This window comes from Clupea harengus, chromosome 2, assembly GCF_900700415.2.
Source record: "Clupea harengus chromosome 2, Ch_v2.0.2, whole genome shotgun sequence".
NCBI lineage: Eukaryota > Metazoa > Chordata > Actinopteri > Clupeiformes > Clupeidae > Clupea > Clupea harengus.
Genome location: NC_045153.1, coordinates 23,840,216 through 23,860,697, shown reverse-complemented (window position 1 = coordinate 23,860,697; position 20,482 = coordinate 23,840,216). Strand labels below are relative to the sequence as shown.

General features: G+C 42.1%; 1 protein-coding gene across 1 annotated transcript in view; it reads left to right on the top strand.

The window, feature by feature from the left end:
* Positions 1 to 20,482, top strand: part of thsd7ba (thrombospondin, type I, domain containing 7Ba) — a 119,335-nt gene that overhangs the window by 11,555 nt on the left and 87,298 nt on the right. Inside the window, exons 2-3 of the mRNA XM_042709366.1 lie at positions 8,860 to 9,189; positions 13,373 to 13,551. Coding sequence (XP_042565300.1) covers positions 13,410 to 13,551 — 142 coding nt within the window. The 5' untranslated portion in view covers positions 8,860 to 9,189; positions 13,373 to 13,409. The remainder of the gene's footprint in view (positions 1 to 8,859; positions 9,190 to 13,372; positions 13,552 to 20,482) is intronic.

The window sequence follows — 20,482 nt, the reverse complement described above, 5'->3', positions numbered from 1 at the left end:
TCATTCCCAGTGTTTATTTCCACATCTGTGAACAAGATTGTACTCGGCTACATTGGGCCTTATTCAGTTTTCTTACTGCATCTACAGTGGAGAAATTGTAGTGAATTATAGAGAATTATGTCTAATTCTTCAGAGAGAACGAAGGGTGTACTGTGGTTGGTTGATTTAGAGAATTTTAAGTCACAGAGGTTTTACTCAAGGTGTTGAATTTTGAATTGCACCCTACTTACAGCATTTCACAGTACCTTATAATGTTTTAAAAGACCTCTTTGGATATCTTCAGAGTTTATAATGGTGCTCTCTCCCGCTAAAAGAGCTGTCAGCATTAGATCCTTGGCGTTGATCCCAGAACCATCAACTAAAGATGAATATTTTTGTGGATTATTTTCAAATTAGTGTCTGCAGATAAATATCTGGGGGTTTACAGTACACTCACTTTAAGGTACTCGCTGTATATGGTATATCTCGCCCCCTCTAAGAAATTCTCTCTCACACAGACACACTTTCCCAAAATCTGGTTGTCATTTTTCGATTTACCTTGCAAGTGATAAAAAAGTCTTTACTGCTGCATGTTGGAATGTTCTGATTTACATACGAGGCAAGATAGTATTTTTGATCTGGACGGAAGTTCCATTTGTCTGAAATGTCTAAGATATTGAGTTACTCGTCTGCATTACCTCATGTATTGGGCCCCTGTGATGAAAGCTTCCCTCAGATAATAAATGATAAGCTATGGAATCAGTTCAGAAGGTATGGTTATTATGCATAGAGTTTTGCTCAGTGTAGATTCCATTCAGTAGAGCCACCTGTTTTTTGTTCATAATGATTTTTTCCCCCCATATATCAAACCATATAATGCATCAATGCTTAGCATTCTGTGACTTAAAATTACATTATTTTAAAAGGGGCCAACATACTTCTGTTATTAAACGCACAGCAGACAGCAGATCAGATCACGATTCTACGTCAAATTAGCCTCGGTAAGAGCTTCCTTGGTCACTTCAGCTCCTTAAAATTGACCTGAACCTCTTCCTTGAGCTTCAGGGATATGATTCAAAAGATCACTGATTGGTTCAGAGTAATGTAACTAATCCAATCCCGTAACTAAAATCCAATTAGCCATATGGCAGAGCTCAGCAATATTTCCTGCTGGCACTACATATCCCAAGATCTCTGTGTAGCACAGGTCACCATTTCCCCACCCCTTTTTTGTTTTGGTTTTAACTGAGTCAATTTGTATCCCCTTGTGCTAGGTGTATACGAGAGGGTTGACTCAAGTTTCCATCCCCCTGCCGGAGGCCTTTATTGAATCACTGCCATGCGGGCACAGCAGCTGTTCCTTCTGGCCACAGCACGCCACTGGCGTTAATTGAACCGTAATAGGCACAACAGCAGGGAAGGTCAGACAGGCAGGGTTCAGTGATACATGGCACTGTCGCCTTTGATACAGGGTTTGTTTCTGTGATTTCCATACCGGCATACAATAGCAGGCACCCACAAAATCTACATTCAGCCTTGGAAACACCTCAAATGTGATTTGTGCACAATATGAAGCATCTGCCATCTATATCTCGCACTAATGGTGAAACCTGAAATTGAAGACATTGAGATAATGTGCTTTATATAAGCCTCTATGTGAAGTTTTTAAGTAAGGCCACAGAATAAAAAAACAGAGTTACTGACTTGTTAAATGTCTACTTTAACAAGGCAGGAATATTCTGCAACTCGGTGTCCAGGAAACTGCAGGTCTCAGAAGAATGGCTCTCGAAATGGATAATGACATGAATCATTGCTTGTGCATGTTCCCTGACTCCCCCCATCAACACCTCTAGCAGGCAATGCCACAGTGAGGAGTTTGGGCATACTGTGCCAAGTCAAGTTGGTGTGGAGAACAGTAAAATAGTCTCCGGTATGCACTGACAGGAGAAACGTCAGAATAATAATCTCAAGACTCAAACTTTGTCACCTCTGTCACATCTGCTTTGTACTTTGTAAGGTTTCTTGTGAAATGCAGGAGCAGAAAGCTATATCTTTTTATTTCAATGCCCAAGTTTGTTCAAACAGGATTTCACTTTTGTTCTGCACTTATCATTGGTGTCTCTACCTTACTCAAGCTGAAACCCTGTTTGGAGGGCACCTCTTATCATCTTGTTCTGTAATGGGATATTAAGTCATAAACCAATACAAGAGAGCTGAATCAATACCTCCAACAGGGGGATCGAGGAGATGACTGCATGGATGTGCTGGAGCAATGCAGTTGAAGAGTTGTTTTTCTTAATGTAGCTGTAATCTGACAGGCACCTCAACAAACAACCTGTTACTTGAGTGCTGGTCACAGCAGAACAACTAGTCAAAGGAAAGCAATATCATCGATTGTTGGCACCCTTCCCTATTTTTCCACTCTTTGCTGGTGGTATGGTGATACAGATAGTTGATAGAACGAGTGAAACCCGAAGTGACCTGAGATCCATAGATGTGCATGACTAGCAGAAGAGTAGACACTATTTAAATGTAAATCGCAGCAGGTGTAAGGACATGGCACATTTGCAATTCTTCCACAAGAAGAATAGAACAAAAATAATGTTAAGCAAATATGTTCCCACACTAATTTGCTTTATATGCCTACTATTCATCTCCTTCACAGGACTCTCAGGGCACCCACAGTTAGTTCTGTTAGTGATCAGTCTGACTTTTAAGTAGCTGTAGGTCTGAGTTTATCCAAAGCCCCGGTTTTAAAGGTACAGTTATCCATTCTTGCAGACTTCACCTTTAAACTCTGGCATTTAGATGGCTGTGGTAATAAGCAGATAGCTGATAGCTTCAAAAACTGATTTGAATGTCCTGTTGATTACATCATCACAGCAAAATTCTGCACATATGTGTTTTTTCAAGGGGGCAGGGCCCCCTTTGTCATGGGGCAGTGAATGGAATCAGGGGGTGGAAGTTTAATCTCCAATTCACTGATTCAGATGTGGGATCAATGGAAGAAGTCACCCATGCTCTTGGAGCTGTCTCTACAGTCCCTATGCCAGCTGTCCGTCTGCGCCCTTGGCTGAACTCTTGTAATCCACTGGCTGAAACCGAGAAGGCTGGGGGTCTCCCTGACAGCCTCCTCTTTTGTTCACTGTCCTTATCTCTGTGCCTGTGCTTGGCTGTTACCCCGCGCCAACAAAAAAACCCAAAAAACAGTGTGGCAGCTTGTCCTTAAAAAAGAGTTGGGACCTAATGTGCTGGTTCATTTCCTAGTAGGATATTTTTGGACCAGAAAGAGCACATATCTTTATTTAAAATTGAATTAATAAGATTTCTCAAAACCTTATTAGCCTTAGCCATTTTTGAAGATTATAGGGTTGAATGCCAGATATTTGGTTTATTTCCTTTAATTTTATGCCATGGCACAGTAATATCTGCAAAAGGTTAAATGAAGTAATAAGACATGGATATTAAAAATGTGTATTTTAATACAAGGCTAATGGCAGTGGCATTCTTGTCTTTGGTAATCATCCAATCGTTGCCTTCAGATCTTAATTTCAAAGGTCATAGAAAATTATGTGCTGACATTTTGACTTCAGTATCAAATATTTGGCTGTGTTGGTGACCTAAACATAATATTAGATACGTTACTCCCTGCTCAGGTAAGAGCATTCATAATAAAGAATGTGCCTTAATATTAAAAGCTAGTGTGGGAGCTGGCAGGATGCTGTATGTTTGACTATTGGCTGGAGTTCTCACACTGACAACATAAGTGTCTTGTGAGGTTCCTTGGGCAAATGAAAAGCCTGTTCCATCTTCAAATATACTCGTACGTGATAGATGGTAGTTTCCCAGCTAGATTTCACCCATAAATAAAATGCCCTTAAGAGGATGACATGCAATTCCACTTTGAAGGTTTGGATTTACACTTGAATTATGCTAGGCTTGTTTTGGACTGATTTAGAGCTATGTATTGCCCAAGCGTCTGTGATTGCCTTGGACTTACTAGCAAATTTTCTCTTGCCTGTAGGCCATATCGGATTTGAGATGATAGGATACGATCCACATGAGCAGATAAGTCACAAAATTAAACACTCTTTTGGCTTTGATGTGCACAAAATAAGAATGATGATTCTGTAAATAACTCTTACAAAAAGTGCACACGTACAAATCAGCATGTCTATTGAAGCATATGAAATGGCTCAATTAGCTTTTGTCCATATAAATACAGGAATATAATTAAAGTTTAGGTAAATATAATTGAAAATGATTGTTTGATGTGTAATACTCTATTTGATGCTGGCATCACGGTTTCTGCCTTTTCTTTTGTTAACATTTTATTCATCTTTTGTATTAATCAGCTGACTAAAACACACAGCTTTTGTTAGTTTAATGGTGTCCGGTTTTTACAGAAAGCAGTAGATTGTTTGAAAGTGTTTTATTGTCGTTTTTCAATACAGCATGGATCCTAGATAGCAAACAACCAACTAACCAAATACCTCTTTCAGTTAACCATGGACCAGACTGGTTATTTAATTCAGTAGTGTGCTTTAAACCTGAAGCATATTGGTATTTCAGAGTAGTCTTTCTTTCACAGCATTTGTGTCACCTCCGAGGTTTAATTTCACCCATGGTTCCCCTCTCTCTCAGACTCATCCTCTTGTATAATTGACTTGAACAGGTTCGGGCTCAGCTGCGGCCCGACTCTGGACACTCTCTCCAGGCAACACTGGCTCTGTGCGCTCGGCGCCGATTAGCAGGCGTTTTCCACCGGGATGCCCGTCAGGATTGTCTAGGACCAGGTGTCTGCTCATGCAGGGGCCTGGCCATGTTATCAGCCAGCCTCAACGGCCAGGCCTGCCTGAGAATAATCCCAACCCCCACTACACCCCCGCCTCCGGCCAATTCACCGGACTGCCACCAGCCAGCATTTTTCCTTATTCTCCTGGCCTGCTTATCAAATCTTTGGGGAGTTAGCGGGGCGGAATTAGTGCTAGTAGATTATAAACTGGTTAACAAGTATAGGCAGCCAGGTGGAACAACAGGGCTGTATGTTTAATTACATTTTTTTTCCCCCGTGGAAATGCACCCGTTCATTAACTGGAGGCAGATATGACTCTCGGCTGCTCTCTCCACTATGTTTTTCCTCGCTGGTGTAGGCATTCGAACTGTGAGGGGCGTTTATTTTTGGTGCCTGGTTTCCTGCCTCTCTCTAAGCTCTGTGCTCTTTGCTCTCTGTGCTGCACTCCGCTGTCACCGGCACTTGAAGGGAAGCGGTTTCTTCATCTCGCAGACGATGAACCACCTCAAAAGCAGCCAATTAAAATCAGGGATGACAAGGACTTTTTTCGCCGCCTGACAGGAGCGGTATCCTCTCACCTGATGGGGCTTCAGGTGTTTGTTCTCTCCGTTCTGCTTTTTAAAGGCTTTCTTATGAGAGACTTCGTGCCACAGCTTATCACCACCTGCTCCTCGATGAGTGTAAAAGAAGCTCATTATTTCAGTCTCATGCCACGGTGCTTTTTTACGTTTCGGTGAAGGAGAAACCAAGCCTCTCACGTGGTGGGTAGTTTGTAAAGGTTTCCTTTCAAATTTTTACCCGTTTGTACAAGGCCAGTTATTTCTCTCAAATCAAAGACGTTTGCATTGATGTCTGTGTGTTTAGACATATATGAATGGATAAAACAAGCCTAGATTTGGTAAAGTCAATTGCCATTGACATGTCATTAACAGTCAATTGTGATGAATTGCATTAGTTGATTTATCAGTTTTTCGCAGCCTTTCCCCGATCCATAATGACGCCCCTGATAAGCTCACAGATCTGTATTACCCTCACAGGCCCCAGTAGGTGTTGGTGATAGATGATTAGCTTGATAAACACAAAATCCATCATTCATTTGTTAAGGCTAAATCTCAACCACACTGATGCAGAACGCCTGGATGCCTGAATTTCCTTGTTTACATTTTCACATCAATATACTTACCAGTGCGCTAATTCCTCTCTGTCTTGCATAGATTTCAGAAACAGGCTCCAGCTACTTCATTTTATTTGTGAAGTGTCCTCCTTTTTGCACAAAGCACAGACTAGAGGATCATGTTCAGCTCTCATGCTGCTCATATGAGATTGCGTGTTCACGAATGAACGCCTTGTCAAAGCCAGCTATTCCTCAGCTAGGGGAGTGTCATTAATGTGGCCAGAAAAAAAAACAAAACAAAAACAACTGACAGTCGCGATGATGGGTACTAACTGCTTGTGACAGCACAGTGAGACTTACACACATTTGAAATTATTTTGAAATAAGGGTTGTGTGTTTAATCGGGTTGGCTAATCAAATTATGTGTTTATAGGATTTACTTGATTAATGATTAAGTAGAGGTTAGGAAATTGAAATGCAAGCACCATCTTCAAATTTAGATTATGGAAAATGTGATGAGAAGTGCCCATGACAGAGGAAGTAAGACTGCAAATAAATAATCAAGTGTCTCCTTTTTTATTTATTTTTTTGCATTGCACAACATTTTATACTTTTGTTAAATACATTTGCTAGTAGTGGCTATTTTCAAATTAATTGACAGAGGGAGCAATGATTTCACATCCTGACAACAAATTTCCGTGTTACCACTGCAAATTGATTTGAAGGGCAAAATCGTTCACTCCATTCATATTCAACGATTCTGCTGCATCTTTGTCTCTGTAATATTTGCCTTGTCTGAACAGATTTACTCAGTAATTATTCATTACAACTCTGAACAATAAAAACAGTCTCCCAGCAAAGTTTATTGTTTAACAGATAATGGTTTCCATCAGTTTTCTCTGCACACAAACATTTTTCCACAAAGGGAGGGCTTGCTAAAAAATGCCAAAAGGCCATATCGTGTCATACCTTTTCTCTTAGCAACTGGAGTTTGAGTTGAACACCAGCAGGGCTTTATCACAATAGAGATGTCCATTCATGGAAATCTGATCAGTCAGATATGATCTTCCAGAGAGATGGGCGGGGGCGACAGGCAGTCTGCGAAGCCCAGCTCCGCTCATATAAATGCTGCACACACACCCGCGGTGAATGCATATGCTGCGTGACCCCTCCCCGCCCCAACACCTCGACTCGCTGCTTGTTTAACCACCCGTGTCCGAGCACCTGCGTAGGCAGGGGTGGAGGGGGGGGGACAGGCAGAGAGGCCGGATGTCTGAGGGGCTCACTATAAACAGAGAGCTGATTGAGTTCAGCACCCCAGCGGCTGCAGTCAGGTGTAGGTGACTTGCCCTCCTCCCAGCAGCACTAGTGAGTGTCACCGGCAGCCGTTATAGGGCCTGGCAGTCGTTCCCCTGTCTCCGTGTACCGGTATGTTCTGTGCCGTAACAAACAAGCAGGGGGAGTTCCACCTGCCAGTGTGGGATGGTTTATTTTATAACAGACGTAAATTATTTGAGCTGAAGTTTACGATGTGATTGTTTCGGTAGGATTTTATGAATTAAGTCTATAGTCGCTACAAAATGCTGTCTTATCCAGTGCTGTGTCTTTAATTTCATCGTTTGAGAGAAATGTTAGAGATGATCACTTACATACTCAAGGGTTCATTGGCAGCAAGAGAAACGTAATGACGACTGCATGAGGTAAAAGTCAAGCCTTTTTAAAATGTCATTGCAAAGACTTTGTATCCGACCCATGTTCAGAGGGAAGGCTCTGCATAGAGATGACAAAGTTTGTATTCTTACTCCTACACTGAAATAATGACACCAAGCTAACAAAAAATCAAACAGGTCATGTTCTAATGAAGTTGAAGGGTTGGTGTACTGTGAAGCAAACAAAGCCGTAGACCTCATTTATTCCATACTGGGACCTCGATGGAAATGGACCCATTTATATATTTATCCGTTTATTTATTTATTTATTTATTTATTTATTCATTCATTCGTTCATTCATATTGTGGTCAAAATCAATTTTTTTTTGCTCCGTCGCCTTTCCCCCCCCTCTTCTCTGTGTGACACCAGGGAGGGCATGTGAAAAGCCAGAGCCAAAGAAAGTCATTTGAGACACAATGGTGGGGAAAGGCAAAGCACTTAAAAGCCTTGGGAAATAAAGCAGGGGTCAGGCAGACCAGGACTACCAGAGCATGGCGTGGAAAGTCAATAGGCGGACAGGAGTAAAGAGCCTCGGCAATGGACGGGATGAGATGGGAAGGGATGGGAACGAGGGCACGGGGTGTTAATAGAATCAGGGATTCAGTGGGATGAGCTTGCAGGGTCCGGCTCAGCCGTGGTGTTGACAGGTAATCATTGAATGTCAACCTGGAGCAGAGCAGGGCCTGCACAACTTTGATTGTGTAGTGTTTTCTAACATGTCTGATACTGTCTGACAGCTGATAAATTGTCATTCTAATCCCTTCAGTTTCTTTTATGAAATTTTTGACAAATAAACAAACACAGAGTTTGCCCCTGTCTTGGTATGTTTCTGAGGCATGTGTACATTCCGATCACATAATCCCTCGGTCCTTTAAAGCTCAGTCTGATGTATTCCATCTAAACAAATAAATAGGAAAAAAACTTTTTAAGATATAGAGGCCCTTTTTTGACTTCTTGTTTTTAGTTTCTTATTTACATTTATTTACTTATGTAAATCTTTATGTAATCTTTACTTTATGTAAATCTTATCTTCAAATTTTTTCACATAGATTTAGTTGTTCCATTACAGTCCCTATACATCCGCAGCCTACCAGCATCCATTGTGAAGAAATAAAAAAAATGGCAGTCTAATCCTGCCTTATTGTGGACTGAGTTGGCATGTTGCATAATGGAGGATTCTTCTATGAGGTCAGGTGACTTGGCTGCATGTCACCTTTCTCCTTTTTTGCCCTAAATGATCTCCTTCTCTGCCTCTCCCCAGCTTTGTTGGCTCTGGGACCGTTCCCAGCACAAATTTCACACGGAGGATACCTGATCCAGCCTTCACCGCCAGGGTTATCAGGTCCGTTTCCCGGTGATGGTGTGACAGGCACATCCTTCACACCCCAAACTTCCCGAGGGGGAGTCACAGAGGATTAGCTGCTGGATGATGCGTCAGGAGAAAGACAAGGTTCTGTTTATCTGCCGTCCACGTGTCAGCCTGAGCATCCGAGGAGGCCAAAACTGTCAGCACCATCAGCGGCACCACCAGCCTGGCGACTGCTCCAATGCCTGTCAGTGCTAAGTGATGACTCTCAGCCTATCCCTTCAGGTAATGTTCCGCAACAGAATGGGTGGCAGTTTGTTTGCCACCATAACTCCATCTATTGGACAGGGCCCTCTCTGGCTGCTGCCTTTTCCTGGAATGAGAGATATAGAAAGATAGAAAGTTGGGTTATGAGTGTGTGTGTGTGTGTGTGTGTGTGTGTGTGTGTGTGTGTGTGTGTGTGTGTGTGTGTGTGTGTGTGTGTGTCGTAAAGTAACACTGCAACAATTTGCCACTTTATGAGGTATGTTTTTATGAGCAACTACTTTTGTTTCATCTTCAAATATGATGGTGTATATATACTGTATAAAATTGATGGTATATGGTTTATGGTCATGTGAATGACAGCAAAACTCACCTGTCATTCCTGCTAACCATCCAGGCTACGTGCTATGTAGTTTTGTTGTTTGGGTCGGTACACCTCGCAAAAATGTAAGAAAAGTCATAGCACAGTGCGACAATAAGGACAGTAAGCATTACCATGTAAGGGGGCGGTCACACCGAGACGCGTCGCTACAGGCGCAGCTGCTTCAAAAACGCCTTTGCAAAGCGCCGAGCAAAACAGCCTGGTGCGCCTGTGGAGCGGGGCTGCATGCGCAACCAAATCAAATCACGACGCTGGAAATGTTTTTAATTATATAGTCATCGTAATTAAATACCGCTAATATCAACCTTTCGCCTGCATTTGCCATTGTCCCACCGTTCCCATAGACACATATACATGTATATGTGTCTATGACTGTTCTTACTACATCTACCGGCATCAAAACATGAAGGAAGTGGTAAAGTAGTAAAGCCCGCCTATTGCTTGATCTGATTGGCTGCCTGGGCCGAGTGTGACATCGGCTAAAATCCGCAAAAATGATTGATTGGAGAATTTAGTTGATTCTGATAGTTTTCCTGTTCTCATCTACATTACATTAAAGACGGCAACACAGGCAGAGTGTTCTTACATGGTATTTCTCCTGCTAAACTTTCACACTTGTGCTGCTTTTTCTCAGATGCCAGAGCAAAGTACTAGCAATGGCAAGTTTGGTTCCTAGGGGACACACATGCTGGTATAATGCATACCTTGCATGCCCCCCAAGTCGCTGTAGACAAAAGCATCTGGTTTATTAGAGGCACCGCAATGTCTTTGTCTAAAACTAGTTAACTGGCCAATGGCCGACAGATTTGTCTTGCAGACAGCAAAATTGGCTCTGATAAAAGCTTGCAAGCTTGCTAACTGGTTTATTTCAGCGATATTTCAGCGACATCATGCTGTAAAAGCTGATCTGAGGATTCATTTAAAAGTGTAAGCCTGGTAATATTTGGTGAATATTTACTCATTTAAAACTAGTATATTTAGACTATAAATAGAGGCTACTATAAGGACATTGTATGTTGGATCGGTGACTGCTCCTGACTGGTCATCTAACATCCAGGCAACTGGGAAGAATTGAACCATGTGTGAGCCAATGCAGCTCCTGTGTATGTGCTTGGGGAAGGGGTGGTCATTGAAAGGATGTGTTTTTTGAATGTTGAGTATCTTGCTCCAAAAGCACTGAATTCCTCTGGAGTGGCCAAGTATGCATTGATTTTGACACCGAATTTGAAATTTGCAATCAAATATTGATGGGTGATTTGTTGTGGTGGTAAATTACGTGTCAAATGATTACTGGAAGAAGAAGGATGCTGGGTTCTGGAATGCGTATCTATTGAAACATTAGCGTCCTTGCTGTTTATCAGCATCCAGGCACAGGTAGAAGTTATTGACTTCATGTGACCAGACAAGCTAACCGGACTGTAGTATTGAATGGAAACCTCAGCAAACAAAAGACATCTGTGTAAAATGGACTGGGATTAGCCGGTTTTGTTTTCCTTCCCGCTAAAGCTGGATTTATGCTCTCCCAGGGAAGGGTGGGTGAAGGAGACAGAGAGCTGAATGGTGATTGGATGAATCTGCGGTGAATCAGGTGCTTGCATTGCCGCAGTGGCCGCTTTGGGGGAAGCTAATCAAACATTAATTATTGGGACCACCTGTTTACCCGGGGGTTTGCTCCTTCCTCTGTCCCTGGGTGCTGATTGGGAGATGATCAACACTCTCAGCTTTTCACGAAAGTGAACCAAGAGGGTTGGGCAGAGAAGAGAGGAGAGGAGTGAGCGTTCCGTCACATCTTAGCTCAAATGTCACGAGATGGCCCTCTGGCCCTGATGCGGCGGCACTCTCCAATGCTCAGCCGTGCAAACTGCACTGAGCTGCGCTGTGCCTGCAACCAGTCATCTACGATTGACCTAGTTATTCTAAAAAGCAGCTTAAGACTTTGACACGTCAGATTTCAAGATGGCAGGGGCTCGTGGCTGTCAACAGGCACACACAGGCACACATAGACTTCTAAACATACATATACACAAACACACCGCACACTCACTCCCTTACACACACAAATGCATAGTCACATAGATTCTGTATATATAAATAGAGGTGCACACACACACTCACACTCACACTCACACACTGACTCACACACACGCATGAAGCATCATGCACACAAATTGTGTTTTGCTCATAAGAAGGAAGGAAGCGTTCATATTTACCACCTCCTCGGAACTGCCAGTTCAACAGAGATAGGCCACAATCCATCACTCCAGCAAGCTCTTTCACACTTACTGACTCCAGTAATATTTGATAAACTGCACCTAACCTTTAAAAAATATCTACAACATAAATATAAACATACATAAGGGCTCTGTAAGCCAAAGCCATTGGAAGAGCATTTCCTAGTCAGTCAATAGTATATCTATTTGGCTGGTAAGGATGCATCTCATCCTAAAAATATGACTATTGTGCTGCTGGCAGAGAGGGCAGGGATTAGCTGTAAAATGAGGCAGCCTTAAGGCTTGCTGGTGAGATGGCCAGTAGTGCTCTAATTGCCCCGTGCATAGCAACATATTTGATGCCAGAATCTGAGAAGATATAGGGATGAGCACCCACAAAGCGTTTTACTGCCATTTTTCTTCCCTATAAGCATTGTCCTGGTTGTGATTTTCTTGGCCTTTCTTGATTTCTGACTCCACATTTCTCTCTTCTCTCCATCAATCTTTCTCCACATTCCCCTCTCAAATCAGATTTAGCTCGCAGTGAAACACTGCCAAAGCAATGAGATAAAAATCTAATTTTCCTGAATGAAATCAACCGAAAACCAATTGGAGGCCATGGGCTTTCCTGAGAAATCGCATAGAAATAATCCCACCTCCCAAATACACAGTTAAGCTTAATAGTTATTCATCCATCAATATACATATTTTGTTCAGCAACCCAGAGACAATCGGATTAACCAAATGCATTGTGTGGACCCACTGAGCGAGAGGGGGGGGGGGGGGATCAAAATTTTAATTCACGTGCAGGTAACGTAGGCTTACCAATGGCACATGAATATAACCTCTACAATACTGAGGCCTTCAGGTATTCTGCTACCCACAGATCTGAGCAAAATCATTGGGTATTCACAACACAAACACACAATAGCAATGCAGACCATTTTCAATCAGCAAAGCACCGAATTGTGATCATTATGTGAGTCACAATTTGTATCCAGTGAATTTATTGTGCAATGTTAATGCTCAGAGAGAGAGAAAGAGAGAGTGTGTAAAATATGGTGGATATATTTTAAAGTGCTCCATGTACACCGCTGTGTGAAGGTTATGTTTGTGTCATGCTGATATTAAAACCTTTCTCACTTAACCTCTCTCAGTCGTTTTCAAATATGTCTCATTATTTTCGCATTACTGCTGGTGTTGATGCATTGCTTCGCAGTCAAGAATTTGAAGAGTGTCTGAATACAAACTTAATTCTTCCCCCTCAGGGTGTGGGTCGTGGCACAAAGGGACAGACCGAATGAAATGAGCAACTAACAGAAATGTGTGAACGCCTTCTGTTATTTCAAAAAACTAAATTATGGAATGGATTTTTATGCTGTAGCCTCATGTGCTTCAACCTTAAGTCAGAGGATGTTCTCCAGTTTCTCTGACCATTTGTTCATGGCCAATGGCTTGGGTTTGTCTCAAGAGGGGCGGAAAAAAAGCAAACTAACAGGGCATGGACTGGAGAATGGACTCTAGAGGGGTTAGTTTCTCACATAGCGGTGATTGACACGCTGCTTGAGTTCAGTCTCCTCTAAACTGTCTCCATCTCTCCCCTTTCTTTTAGGAATAAGAAAAGGACAAGAGAGTCAAGTGGCTGGACTATGATTCTAAAAGATGACACTGGTGTCGTTGGTTGGACATGGCGTTTTGGGAACTACCTACTGCTCTTTGTGTCTCTCACTGCAGTTCAAGTGCATTCAGACCTTGAGTTTACAAAGGATAAACACTATTCATGGAAAACAGGTAAGAATGGCTACATCTTTTATCATAGTTAATGCCTCTGAAATTAATAGAAGCCTTATTTCTTTTCGATGGGTTTCATTTTGTGTGTTCATCCGTCAGAGGACATGTTATATAGATGGCCCTTAAACTACACAACCTTGGTGTTATAGATAGTTTTGACAGTACTACATGAATATTTGTCGTCTTTCTCTTTTGCGATGGTTCAGATTTATGCTATTGTACCATTTCTTTTTATCAGTGTTACAACATATTGAACTTGTCTGATTTCAGCCAGTTCTCCCTCTCTCAATCTCTCTCAATCTCTCACTCTCTCAATCTCTCTCTCACTCTCTCACTCTCTCACTCTCTCACTCACTCACACACAGAGAGAGAGAGAGAGAGAGAGAGAGAAGCTGGTGTAGGCTATGGCAATCAATTTATTCTTTTTACCCTGGGCATCCAAAGGGTCACCCAGTATACACTTTCACATTCCATTCCCCCTTGAGTAGCACTTGTGCTTTCATTTAGTATTCTCTTAGCAAGTGTGAAAAAAACCCACCAAGACTGATGAAGGGACTATGGGAGGATATAGGGACGTTAGCATAATGGTATATTTTCGGTGAAAGATTATCCATCTCCTGGCAGCTGGTGACAAGAGTCTCCGAAGAGAGTGTAATCACATATAATGATATATATAGTACTCTGTCCTCAGTTCTCAAAGGTACAGTAAGTAATTACTTGCCATTGTGACTTCCTGTGGATTTATGACCGTGCTTCAGACATTTCATAGTAGGATGGCATTCTGCACGTTGTTCTGTGGGAAAGCTGATTCAGACTTTTATTGCGTGGAAAAAAAACAGGTACAACATTAACAAGTTTTCTTGTGCTAGTAGATGTTTTCACTATACAGACAGACTTTATATATCGATATGGCAAGATGCAAAACAACAGTTGACTGTAAAACAGTCTTTCTTTTTTTTAAGAATCACACCACTAGTATAACGCTCAGTGGTCTGAATAAATACATTTGAGGATTCTATTGTCTTAGCCCCATTGTCAGACATACAAATTCACTCTTTACTCCACTGTAACAGTATCCACATCTTTATCTTACTCCAGCACTCGCTGAGAATATGTTTCAGAACACTGATAAAGCCAAGGATTTAATTTATGGTTTTGAATGTAACTGTGTCAAAGCCATGGCAGGTGCACCTGCCTATCTCCTTTTCCAGCGCAGCATGAGAACTTTCCTCTCAGTACACAAAGCCTCAGCTCAGTGTGATTATTACTTTCATTTCATTCTCTGCAGTTGGGTAATGATACTGCCCATGTGATAAAGAGATTGATTAATTTCACTTGAAAGGGCGTGTGTTCAAAAGGGATCTAAGCAGAACACCGGGTGCGTAGGATTTGACACTCTTGCAGAGCAGAAGACAGCTTGTGTGAGTTGGAGCCTCTCTCAGGATAGGAAATCACTCTCTAACACCAAATCTTGATACTTGAATGTTAAAACGGGCATTTTCGATTTCTACACCGAGTAACTCGTCGAGCAGTTTTCAGATCGGCTGAATATCAAAACGGGTTCTTTAGATTTCACTTACAACAAGATTCCTTGAAAGAGAAGATTCTTAATCCCCTTGAAAACAACGGCGTATGTACGCAAAGCATCAAACCTTAGCATTTAGGTAGCTCCCTTGGCCAAATTCAATAACAAAACAACTAAACAACTTAGGTTTACATGGCCGAAAACAACTTAGTTATACATGACAGTACAACAGCATTTCAGTCACCAGATACTTTCTTGCTTGGCTGAGCAGTAATGGGGTCTCTCTGCGGCCCGTGCTGTGACTGGTGTCTGTGAGTGTGAATATGTATTGGAGTTTGGGTTTGACCTTCATCAGTGATCAGACTGGCGCACCCAAGGCAGTGGCTAATGGGCCGATCGCTTAGCTCTTTAAACAAAGCCGTCTCATTAGACCTTTAAAATACACAGCCACTTTTAAGCCATTTTTCCTCCTGCCTTGAGAGAATCAAAGAGCAGAATAATGTGCCGTGCCATGAAGAAAGTGCACTCTCCACTCTGCAATCGGTCTCCCCTCTTTCTGATTTGAATCATATGGACAATGAGTTTTCATGTCCATATATATGTTTTATTTATTTGTATTGGGTTCTGTGGTTTGGGTTTCATGAAAGTATGACATGTATCGCAGTAAATTATGAACCTTACCAGCAGGCCTAAAATTTGGATTAGTACGCGCCAGTGGTGGGGAGTTGCCATAAACCTAATGGCCTGTGTGCAATACTGCAGTTTATTATGTTACCTATCACCCATAAAGCATCTTGCTTGTTTAAAAGGAAGATAGATACAGTTTCTTAAAGTATATGTTTAAATATGTTATTTAGGATGTAATAGACATTTTGTCAGAAATTGGTGTTAAAATGCCATTTTATTATCCCTTTATTTCCATGTTGGGGTAAACCAACCTGAGGCTTTGCTGTTGGTTTCTGCTTAAGGTGCTCAGCTGGACCTTAGAAGGTAGGGATAGAATTGTGAATGCTCATGTTGCCAGGAATGTGTTATGCAGTTTGTCTCTGCCTAACTTCAAGCTATGCTGGATGAGAGAGGAGACCAGGAGAGATCACATCCCCAAACACCTATGCTGCACATTAGACTACCAAAACCGTCTGCTGCTCTGATGCCTCTACACAGCCGGCTCAGCACTGCTCTGGAAGTTATTTTTGAAGCGCTGCATATAACTCTCAACAGTGAATGGTGGAGAATTCATGCCTTTCAGTGTTGTGACTTTACTGTTGCATCTACCATGTTGATGACCTGATAACCGGTAGCGCCCGCTGGGATTGACAGCTGGCAATGGCTTTCAAACCCAGACACACACATTGATATCAGCAAAAAAGACACTGTTAGATGTAACCCCGACAATCTGCATGCCGAACTGTCAACGCTCTCAATTCCCTCTTATTGCCGATTTCCCTTTCAGTGAAAATGTGTGTGAGGGACTTATTTGGAGGAAATGGCACAAAAGAAGAGGTTGTAGGTTGGACTATTGTTGCCTCTTCTCTTTCCCAGATGGGATAGAAACATATGCCTTCCACGGTTTCCAACATTTAGATTCCAAACTCTAATTCAGTCATTTTGGGCTGCGGCAGTCACAATAAACCTGCAAGATCCTGTAGGGCCTGCATGGGTAGGGTGTTTGCACAAGATCCTGTAGGGCCTGCATGAGTATGGTGTTTGCACAAGATACATGGCACTCCTCAGCTCCTCAGGCCAAAGGAATGTGGTTTGAGGAGCTTTTTGCTACTAGATGCCATGAGAAATCCAGGCCATGCTTGGATTTAGTAACCCTAGCAACCTCAACATGACCGATCTGTGGACCATGTAGACTTCAGTCTCATTTTAGTTCACCTCTGCAGGGGTAAGGCCATGTTTAGCACTTTTTCATACATTTGTGGATTCGAGTGATTCATGAAATAAACGAAATTAACATTTTTTTTTCCAGAGGTCTGATCTCTGCATAAATTCTGGTGTACAGGCTACAGTATTTTATTGATCTTGCTGATCAAATATAGTCCCCCTGGCACATCTATCTCAGTGCATCATAGACATGAAAATATGTCAAGACTCTCCATTTTATTACCCTGCTCAGGGCAGAACCTTAGATTGATCGTCCGGCTTTCCTGCCACCTTAAGAAAAGAATAGTTTTATTATTGCTGTTACGTGTGCTCTTAAAATAAATCAGATCCATAAAGGCCAGGGTATGTAGATATTTCAACGCACAATACAAAACCAGACCCCAGGGATGAACAGATGGGGATGTTCACTACATCTAATTTGAAGAGCTCTTTTTTAGTATATTAAATCAATGTACATGTTTAGAAAATGCTCCTAAATGAATAGGTTGCCAGTTTTAGTCATGGAACCAGGTTAAGATTTACAATGTGATTCATCTAATTAAAAGATATCAATGTCCCGTAGCTTGAAAAATTTAATTATAAAATAGTTTTGTAGAGGTCCATCTTTCACTCTTGTTCTTTGGCAGTGAGGCTGCTCATGAACATCAATTCCTCTGGGTTCATGTATTTTTTTTTCTAAAGTTCTCACTTTTTTACCTTCTGTCAGGCATGTAGCTTCAGTATTTTTGTTCGGAAATTTGACAGCACAGTTCCTACTGCAGAAGAATGTACTGCTTTACCCTTGAGTGTGGAGTGAGCCCTTGTGAGCTCAGTACAACGCAAAACATTTTTGTCCAAAACACAGTGGTATTGATTTGGTTTATGGATGAAATAGATTCAACATAAACTGGCACGAATTCAGAATATGTAGAGGTTGTAAAATGTACCCACTGAAACAGAGTTACTTTTCTATCATGTTTTTAGACCTTCTGCATTCCAAGCTGATCATATGAGACTGATTAACGTCATCCTGGCCAGTGTACAACAATAGCGTTTCTCAGAGTCATACAACTTGTGCTGAGCAGATGAGTGCAAAAAAAAATGAATTGAAATTAAAAAATCCTAAATTTGCATTTCAGCTGGCACCATCATTCTCTGCTCCTGCCAACGACTTCCCCTAAGCTCATTTTAGATTGCAGCCTGTGCACTGAATGCACAATTCACCCAGTAACTTCACCCCATGTCCTCCTAATGGAATTGTCACAGCCGTGTAGCTCGTCGCATTCTTGCAGATACACGAATGTGCATAAGATTTACAGAGCTTTGCTTTTAATAATTAAAGATGCTGAGGGTCAAGCCAAACAAGAGGCACTGGTTTTCTTGTTTTGGCTGTTGGTGATGCTTTCATTCTGCTGTTTCTGTTGGGTTTAGAGGTGGGGTTGGGGGGGATTTGCGTGCTACGTTAGTAAATCTGCCTGTGATCCTCTGGAGATTTTAGCGGTAAAGTCTCCAAACAAATAACATCCAAATTAAATGTGGGAACTCGGTACTGAGAGAATGGGCTTAGAGGCAGTGATTCCTCTGAATGAGAAATCAATAAGGGTTTCATTAAGGACGGAGGGTTCATCTCAAGCCCTTGTTGCAGTAGCACTTCAGACCTACACTCTCCTGACCCTGTACGGTCAATCAACAGCATGGTCCCTGAAGATGTGGATATCTATTTTTCTCTGGCATTTGAGATAATCTATTTTTGTTGGGGTATTTTTACTGGATGTTCCTGGACCATCTCAGACATGTCAGTCACTCTTGTGCAGGAGGTCAGTTGTGAATCCACTGATGAGATCTCCTGGGCAATTACCGCTAGAGCACAATGCTAGTTCTCAATGATGATGAATCATTGGCCACTAATCAACAGCAGACATGGACTGCCATAACTGATCCATGCATCCATGAAGCACAGGAAACAAAACTATTCAAACTGTTACAGTGATGAAGTGATTCTTGTAATGTTTGCTTGTATACAGAAGCTCTTTTGATAGCCTTTATTTGGTTTATATTGATAAAGAAGCTCTATATCTGGCGGTATATATCAATAAATATTTTAAAAGTACATTTTGCGAATGAGGTCATAATTATTTGTCTTGATATCTTTTCATCATTCAAGTAAGCCATCAAGTTGAAATATTCTTAACATGTGTTGTGTTAATCTCTACTCTACTTCTATCTATCTATAAGGAGAGCATCAGTATCTAAAAGGCTCTCTGCATCATCACTAAGAAGCAAACACCTTACCACCTTTAACCACTTTGCTTTTTGGCTGGTGTGCCTGAGCACCGGGGGAGGAGTGGGACCAAAAAGGGGGGAAAAAGCCCCCCTGAGTCGATTGAGCACCCCAACCTTCACCTCTCGTCTCTCTGCCTCCCTTTCTGTTTCAAATATCTCTGTTTTGATGTGTGAGCTTCGTTGTAGTAATGGTCATCTGTGTGTGCCGGTTATCAAAGCGACCTTGAGAGAATCTGAAGGTGAGCCTTCAAAGCGTTCTCAGCATTGATCATGCAGTTGAGATTCCTCCGTGCGCGCCCCTGTGCAGTGCTATCTCTGTCGGGTGGGAACTGATTGAGGTTGTCATAAAAGCCGACGCCCGATCTCAGCGGACCTACCAGCAAGGATTTTCCAAGCAGTCAGTTCACGTATCCCCCAGAGAGAATATCCTCAGCCGAGAGTTGGATTTCAGAATGGTTCCCGTCTCTCAACTCCCTTTTCAAGTCCTGAAAAGGTGGTATGTCAGCTATATGCAAAGTAGTGATTTTTTGAGGTGTCATGAATGATGAATTTCCACCGGACATCGTGATGAAAGTGGCAAGGGGTCTTCGGCAGCTCCAGAATGCCAATCATTTCATGAAGAAATTCTCCTCTTAATTTCATAATCGAGTCTCTGCACAGAATGAAATATTAAGACTAATAGGAAGGATGGGAGGATATAATCAGAGCTCCTGGGGGCTCTTGGTATGTGGGTTTGTGTGCTCATTTCCCCACTCACCCATTTACCTAATTCCACTGATTCCCACCGTCTGTCTGAGCTTTCCGGCGTCATTCCTGTATCCCTGTGCATGAATCACCCGCATTTGGTCTCCAAAACCTGTGCTACCAATATCTGTGCAGCTCATAATTCCCAGTGAGCAGCACTCAGCAAAAACAGTCCCACTTAGCATGGCAGACATGCACTGTGGTCCTAGTGCTGGCATTGGCAAACCCTCAGTTTGCTCTCTATATGATCTGCAGCCAAGTCTCTCCACTCGAGAGTAGAGTCATTTAGAAGAATGAGTCTCATTAGGGATCAGGGAGAAGAAGACATCTGCAGCGCACAGAGGCTTCCCTGACGCCATTGAATAGATAATCAAGATAATGGCAAAATAACAGAGACGACACACCAAGATGCACCATTTACCCAAACAAACTGCCATCAAGGCTGTTTGATAACTCCTCTTGGCCTGTAGATAGGTGCGTGCTCAAAACCGAAGTGGGAGTAAAAACATA